The sequence below is a fragment of the Gracilinanus agilis genome, unplaced genomic scaffold (assembly GCF_016433145.1).
Source record: "Gracilinanus agilis isolate LMUSP501 unplaced genomic scaffold, AgileGrace unplaced_scaffold45218, whole genome shotgun sequence".
In the NCBI taxonomy this organism is placed as follows: domain Eukaryota; kingdom Metazoa; phylum Chordata; class Mammalia; order Didelphimorphia; family Didelphidae; genus Gracilinanus; species Gracilinanus agilis.
The window spans coordinates 5,599-13,696 of NW_025379376.1; the positions used below are offsets into that span (position 1 = coordinate 5,599).

An 8,098-nucleotide genomic window follows, 5' to 3' on the forward strand; every position below is an offset into this window, starting at 1 on the left:
AATTTATAACAAATAAAAGAGTTTTATATTATTGAAAATAAGGTTATAGGAGTTATGACCTACCAGTTCCACATATCTTCCTTACCCTGATAACTAGTATTCATTGAAAATATAAAACTTTTCAAGCTCATCCAAGATTTTGAGTGATGTCTCAGAATGAATTATGAGGCAAAACTAGGATGTTTTGCTATAGTTATTTTTGTATTTTGAAAACATTTGAGGATGATCCTTGGTAGTCTCTTTAGAGACAAAGCCTCGTGGTCTGGAATTTCTCACATTTTGATAATCTAATGAGTCTCTCCATTGCTCTTGAGAGGTCCCGTGGTGAGCCACGTAAGTGTGTGAAGGCGGATGGAAACCACTCAATGGTGAAAGTGATGCACAAAAGACACCCAGATACAAACAGTCTTTCCAACACCTCTAATCTAACCATAGTCCAAAGCCGTAAATTGAGTTCATGACTCATTCTGTATTCCAGGAACCACAGATGAGGCAGGGAGGTATGTCCCCAACAGCTCCCCAGAATTCTGTATGAACTTATATCAGGGCATGCCATCACATAGGAGTTTGCAGGGGAGGTTGAAGTGAAAAGCATGTGGTTGGAGGAGGAGATCATGAGGAAAAATCAGAAGGGAATGAAATAGCCACAGAGCCAGGAAACTCTCCAAATACCAAACCTCAATCTACTATGATTTATAGAAATGGAGACTTTTCTTCTCCCCTATTGTGATGCTAGATTTTGGACAGTTGTAGCTGAACTCTGACAGTCCCATGAGATTTTGCCCCTTTGGTGCTGGAAATATTTGATCTGGGCATTGCTATAGAGAATCAAAGGTTTTCAGACCAACAAGGGTGGCTTGAGCTGGGGGAAGATATGCAAGCAAGAGACAGAGACACCCTCTTTCCGCGTCGTGTCCAAGATGGCGCCGCCAAAAGATAAGAAGGCTAAGAGATCAACTTGGAAGTTTAACCTTGATCTCACCCATCCAGTGGAAGATGGAATCTTTGATTCTGGAAATTTTGAGCAGTTCTTGAAGGAGAAAGTTAAAGTCAATGGAAAAACTGGAAACCTAGGGAATGTTGTTCACATTGAACGCTTCAAGAACAAGATCACAGTAGTGTCCGAGAAGCAGTTCTCCAAAAGGTATTTAAAATATCTTACCAAGAAATACCTTAAGAAGAACAATCTTCGTGATTGGCTTCGTGTGGTTGCATCTGACAAGGAGACTTATGAACTTCGTTATTTCCAGATTAGTCAAGATGAGGAAGGATCTGAATCTGAAGATTAAATGGGAGCTGAGCCCTTTGAAGGGCTTTGAATTTTAAGTGTTCAAAAGAAAATATTATGAATACACTTTAATTTATGGGCAAATAAAACTTATAACTGATTAAAAAAAAAAGAGACAGAGACAGACAGAGAGACAGAGACAGAGATAGAGAGGGATAGAGATAGAGAGACAGAGGCAGAGAGAGACACAGAGAGAGACATAGAGAGATAGAGAGGGATGGAGACAGAGACACAGAGACAGAGATAGAGAGGGATGGAGACAGAGAGAGACAGAGAGACATAGAGAGTTAGAGAGAGACAGAGATGGAAGTGAAGAGTTGTTGACATCCTGTTTGCCTCAGTTGCTAAGCAGAGGGGAAACAACTAAGCTTTTAAAAAGACTCTCTGCGGGGCAGCTGGGTAGCTCAGTGGATTGAGAGCCAGACCTAGAGACGGGAGGTCCTAGGTTCAAATCCTGCCTCATACACTTCCCAGCTGTGTGACCCTGGGCAAGTCACTTGACCCCCATTGCCCACCCTTACCACTCTTCCACCTAAGAGTCAATACACAGAAGTTAAGGGTTTAAAAAACATTAAAAAATAAATAAAAAGACTCTCTGATGCTCATGTCATCAGAAGAGCCTTTAGCTTCAGCAGGACCTTGCTGAGGCCATTGGTCCCCAACATTCCTACTCATGAAGAGGAAATGGTTTGCTTTGGGAAGAATAGAGTAGAAGTGTTCTCCAACTAATGCATTCTCCTTGTTTTATACTGCCTTCATATTGTCTTTTTTTTTTTTTTTTTGGTCACAAGATAATGAGGTCATTGTCATATTCAAACTCTGGGAGTTGAGAGTCTCACCTTGATTGACAGGCGAAGACAGTTGGAGACATTGGAATGTTCCCACATGCCATGAGGACAAGAGGAAAGGCAGTTGGCCAGAGGATATAAATACCCTGACAGCTATCTGACAGGGGTTTTTTGGTTTTGGAGCCCTTGGCCTGAAATCCTTGACCTTGAACACTGATTGATCTTGGAAGATTGACCTGTGGATCTGACCCTGGATCCTCTGGTTCTCTCTGAATTCCCCCTAGTAATTTAGACATCTGAACCATCACTAGATATTTAGGCATCCCGGGGCCGGGGCGGGGGGGGGGGGAAACAGGGAAGAGGGAAGGAGAAGAAGCAGAGGGAGGTAAGGGAGGTATTTCCTGAAGGCTGTAGGACTGACTTAACAACTGGCAATAAGAAGCTGAGAGGGATCATCTATATCTGTATCAACCAAGCAGATTGCTTTCTCTGGTTTGGCCATGGCCAAGCCGAGCCAGAGAAGGTGAAGAACAAGAACTCCAGCATTACTGAAACAGCCTACAATTCTGAGGGATTAGTGATCATAGCCATTAGTGACAGGGTCTCCTATCCCCAATCCATTCCTGATTATTCCTTTCCCTTATTAATATCTAAAGATAAAGATTATTAAGTACCTTCCTGAGTAGCTATTACATCACAACTCTTGGGGAGGGAGCAATGCAATCAGATGAAAATGTTATCCAAGGCTAATAGAGCCCAATATTAATAATCAATCCAACCCCAGATGGGACCTGAAAGGGTTACCCATCCACTGACCTTTAGGGATCCTGCCTGGGTGCTGTTATTGAGAAGGGGCAGTTATTATAACATCCAGTTGAGTGGCAGGACTCGGGTATCCCTGCACCAGCTATCAAGGGAACCCAAAGCACAGCTTCCCTGATTAATATACTCTGTAATAACTAGAATAGTAGTCGACACCTTCTTTATAACATCATATGATGGATGTAACTGGCTGATCTGAGGGAAAGAACATCAGAGAGAGAACTATAGGGGCTCAGAACAGTCATTTTAGTGAATGTAAACACCAGATTAGTTGTGAGAACTTGAGTGTATTGCTGGGCAATTTTATGAGTCTGGGGTTCATTACCTTGTCCACTGTGTATCTTGGAAATGATGTGATTCTCCCCCCCCCCCCGAATTTCTGACGAGGTACCAATAGAGCTCAAGCATTGGCAACCTTTGAAATACTTCTGTGAGCTCAGTCAGAACAGGAAGGAAATGCTGATGAAGCCACAAACCAGCTGCCATAGAGGCTGACGAGATGAGGCAAATTTGTGAAAATGTTCCTTGGGAATCTGCTTGTTACAAGACTCTTTTGCCCAAGTCAGCAAGGTTGTCCAAATGGGGCTCCTTTCAGAAGAGAGATTTTTTCTTTTTTCTCCCTGAAGCTGAAAAACATTCTCCTCCCAGAGTTAGAATTGGGCTTCTAGTCTAGGAGATTTTACTTTCAAAAAGCCAAATGGCCATAGTATGGTGTGGTGAAATACAAAATGTCTCTGGGTTTGGCAAATCAGTTTAAGTTCACATCCTGCTTCTCATACATATGACTTTAAGCAAGTTACTTCACCTTTGGGTTTCAGCTTTCTCATCTGTAGAATGAAGGCGTTGGATTTTATATAGTTTTAGGGTTCCTTCCCACTCTAAGTATATGATCCCATGAATCACAGGAAATGCTGAGGAAGCCACCCTCTAGCAGCAAGACTCCAAACTGTCAATATTAGCAAAATTTGTAAACATCTGTACTGAGGACCCAGTTGGGACAAGATTCCTTTTTCTGCTGCCCACTGGGCAAAGTTAAGAGACAAAGGAAACAATGAAACATGAATGCAAAGAAACTTTAAAAAAACCAGGGTAAGCTCCACCAGCCCTCCCTCCAGTAGTCCTGTTCCCCTCCCCTCCTTTCTTTTCTCTCATACACACAGGTAAGGCACTAGTCTCAAAGTCATGGACTTGAATTCTTAAGAGAAATGAAAAGCTCTAGACTCCATCTGCACTTTGAATAATATTCTCAGCAGTGAAATATCTGCCCCTGCCCACACCTCATGCACAGTCTACCCATGCAACTTCAGTCATGGAATCTTGTGTCTACTGAACTCATGGTAGCAGTCCTCCAGGATGTCTGCTTTCTAGGGCTCACCTATTGTCTCCTTGTGAGTGGTTTCTGGACTTCCTCTACCCACAGTTCGATAAATATAGATATATTAATGGCCTACTATGTGCCAATCACTGGGGAGACAAGAAAAAGAAAGACAGTTCCTGCCCTCAAGGAGCTTACATTCTAATAGACAACATGCACACAAGGAAGTGGGAAAGTCAGGGACAGGTGAGGAGTAGAGGGGGAAAGAGGGGAAGACCAGGGAGCACCTGGCATGGGGGGTATCTCATTCCTTGGAGTGTAAGTAAAGCAGAGCGGCAGATGGAAAGTGGAAAGGATGAGCGTTGTTGGCTTGGCAGTCAAAGTTAGGTCTCAGCAGTCCCAAGGTCAAGGCAGTTGGTCAGGCATTATACATTAAGTGCCTTCTATGAGCTAGCCGTGGTGCTAAGCTAAGAGCAAAACTGGAGGCTTGAGAAAGGCTGAAAGATTTCCATCCAAAAACTAAGAATATGTGAATAAAAAAAAAACACTTCTGTATCCACATTTAAATGAATGATGACTGGGGCAGCTGGGTAGCTCAGTGGATTGAAAGTCAGGCCTAGAGACGGGAGGTCCTAGGTTCAAATCTGGCCTCAGACACTTCTCAGCTGTGTGACCCTGGGCAAGTCACTTGACCTCCATTGCCCACCCTTACCACTCTTCCACCTATAAGTCAATACACAGAAGTTAAGGGTTTAAAAAAAGGAATGATGACAGCTGATTCACTGAGATTGAATATTCGTATAGATATTGGAGACATGAAGCATTTAGATGGATATGACATGGTCTTGGCATTGAATGGGAAGAAAGAAAGTCAGTTTTCTCATCTGTAGAATGAAAGAGTTGGATTTTATATAGTTTATATAGTATATAGACCAGTTGGCATTTGGGAAATTGAGGAAGGACTAAGTGATTCTGAGTTCCCTGTAATAAAGAACCATCTTTTCAATACAAATGCTTTCCCAGCAATGCTGTTTAGTTATGAACCTACAAACACTGTCATCTCTAGAGAATTAAAGTTACAATGGGCTCAAAAGTCAATAAAGAGGTACATTTGTCATCTCCCATCTCCGTGCCTTTGCTTTGGTTGTATGTCATGCATAGAATGCCCTTCTTCTTCACCTCTGCCTCTTGGAATCCCTTGTCTCCTTTAAAGCTCAGCTCAAGCATCATCATCTACGAGAAGACTTTCTTGACTCCCCTCTCCCACTGGCTAATGTCTTCTCCCATCTCCCCCAATTATTTTGTGGTTATTTGATATATAGCTTGTATATGCAAGGGTGGGACTCCATTGATTACTCCACCTTACTTAACAGTAATTGAGGGGGGCAGCTGGGTAGCTCAGTCGTTTCAGAGCCAGGCCTAGAGAAGAGAGGTCCTAGGTTCAAATCTGACCTCAGACACTTCCTAGCTGTATGACCCTGGGCAAGTCACTTGACTCCCATTGCCTAGCCCTTACCACTCTTCTGCCTTGGCGCCAATACACAGTATTGACTCCAAGACAGAAGGTAAGGGTTTTTAAAAAAAGTAATTGAATTTGTTGATTGGTTGTTGTCTACTCAAAGGACCAAAATGGCACTGCTGATGATGTCTTTTTTTTAAACTCTTAACTTCTGTGTATTGGCTCCTTGGTGGAGGAGTGGTAAGGGTGGGCAATGGGGGTTAAGTGACTTGCCCAGGGTCACACAGCTGGGATGATGATGTCTTTTGATTCAAGTATCTGCTGAAATGGTTTGCCTAGGTCCGGTCACTGCACATGCTGCAGCTTCTTGGAACTCTAGCTGAGAACTGTGTGTCAGGAGGACACCACAAAGGAGGAAAGTAGCCCCAAAAAGGGCTCAGCGAGCCCACGCATCAGAGGTACTAGTCTTCCCTGAACACTGTACACTCCTTAAAAGTAATTACCTTTGTTAGGTAAGAACACTTCTGGATGAAATCTATTAATCAGAAATAGGTGTAAGCAAGACTCAAGACAGCTCCTTGAATCAATTGAAGACATTTCAGTTTGGTGCAATTAGGGAAGGTTACTCTGATTGGATGAAGGATTAGGTCAGACTCAGAGAAGCTTATAGAAAGGAAGAGCTAGTTGGGAACTGGGGCCAGAGAGAGGAAAGCATGGGGACATCATAAGCCAAGCAGGAAAGAATCAGCAGCAACAGGGGAAACCCATAAAAGGAGAAAGTAGAGAACTCTGACACTGTGGGAGAGTCTTTAGCTCTACAAAGGCAGCCTGGAGCAAAAGATGTGGACAGATGATGCCACAAGTTAGTCACCTCCTCCAGCACTGAGGGAACTTCTAAGAGGTGGTCTGCTTGTTCATCCAACATTTCCCTCCCAGTTCCCAAGAATAGACACTGTAATATATACTCTGCTGTCTCTTTATTCAAATGTTCTGGGTTCATACGTCTTGTGACTGTTGTTTGAGAGTGGGTGTAGTCTACTTCTCATGATATTCAAGAAGTAGCATCAGAAACGCCATTGAGGAAATGTGATCAGAAAAAGGAGATAGACTGGAAAGATGGAAAGACCATGGGATAACAGATGCACATGGGTCCCCATGAAATAGGAAAAGGTCTCCAGGAAGAACAGTCTGGACTGAGTTTATTTATAGTTAGACCACAGAGAGAGTGGTTTCTTGAACGGCAGTTATTTCCTCTGAGTTCTAATCAGTCAATCATCTTGACGGTAGCCCTGGTGACCAGGAGCCAATTAAAGGCAACTTCTGTCTTCTCAGTGCCCATGAGCATATGGAAGTGCTCCCCTCAGATGCCTCATGTCATGTAATTTCAAGGTGATTGAGAAATGCATTAAATTAATCAGGGACTCACATGATCAATCCTTTCCCTCTCCCATGTAACATGACTATAGACAGAGGGTAGAGATATGTGTTTTCTGCTTTTTTTTTTTTTGGTAGTTTTTGCCATTTATTTCAGTGCCAGATTTAGAGCTGGGCACTCACTAGGAGATTAATGTTTTTCATATTTCTGTATCTAATTTTATATATTTTCATGTAACCAATATTTATATAATCCAATTTAGTTTTTCTTTTTTTATAAAAAGCAAACAACTTTCCAGTTATAACATTTTAATAATAATAATAATTTTAACTGGCATGTAAGTGGTGCTTTAATGTTTACAAAGCATTTTATTAATTTAACCCTCATTTAACCCCTATGACATCCTATGATATAGGCACTATTTTCATCCCCATTTGATAGATGAGGAAGCTGAGGTAAATAGAGGTTAAGTTACTTACCCAGAGTCACATATCTATTAAATATCTGAGATTGAATTTGAATTTAATTCTTTCTGACTCCAGGCTCTTCCCTTTACCCATTGTGCCACCTAGATGATTTTATTATCCAATGATTTTAAATACCAAATTTCAAAATTTCAGTTTTGGAAGCTACAAGAATAACACGATTTTAGTGAGTAACTTTTTTTTTATCAAAGAAAAAATTATTTTGCTTAGAAACTTATCAGAAGATGAAGGTTATATGGGAGAGGGTATGTGTAAAACCATAGGATGTAGAGGAGGAAGGGACCTAAGAAGTTGTTTAGTCTGGCATCTCATCTCATAAATGAGAAAGATGAGATGTCCAGAGAAGATAACTTGCTCAGTCACATGGAGAGTAGCTGGGCAGAGCCAGGATTCAAAAGCTAACTTTAAATCTAATTATTTTCATATTCCTGTTTCAAGAATGTAGAATGTTCTTGGTGAACTCTCAAGGGAAAAACTTTCATTTCTTTTTTCCACCCTCCCTCCCTCCCTTTTTTCCTTCCTTCCTTCCTTCCTTCCTTCCTTCCTTCCTTCCTTCCTTCCTTCCT

General features: G+C 41.8%; 1 protein-coding gene across 1 annotated transcript; it reads left to right on the top strand.

Annotated features, from left to right (window-relative positions):
• Window positions 1-914: 914 nt before the first annotated feature.
• On the top strand, window positions 915-1,336 carry LOC123255377 (60S ribosomal protein L22-like 1). The gene has a single exon (XM_044684187.1). It carries the CDS (start codon window positions 921-923, stop codon window positions 1,287-1,289), a length of 369 nt encoding a protein of 122 aa, XP_044540122.1. The 5' UTR covers window positions 915-920; the 3' UTR covers window positions 1,290-1,336.
• Window positions 1,337-8,098: the final 6,762 nt, after the last annotated feature.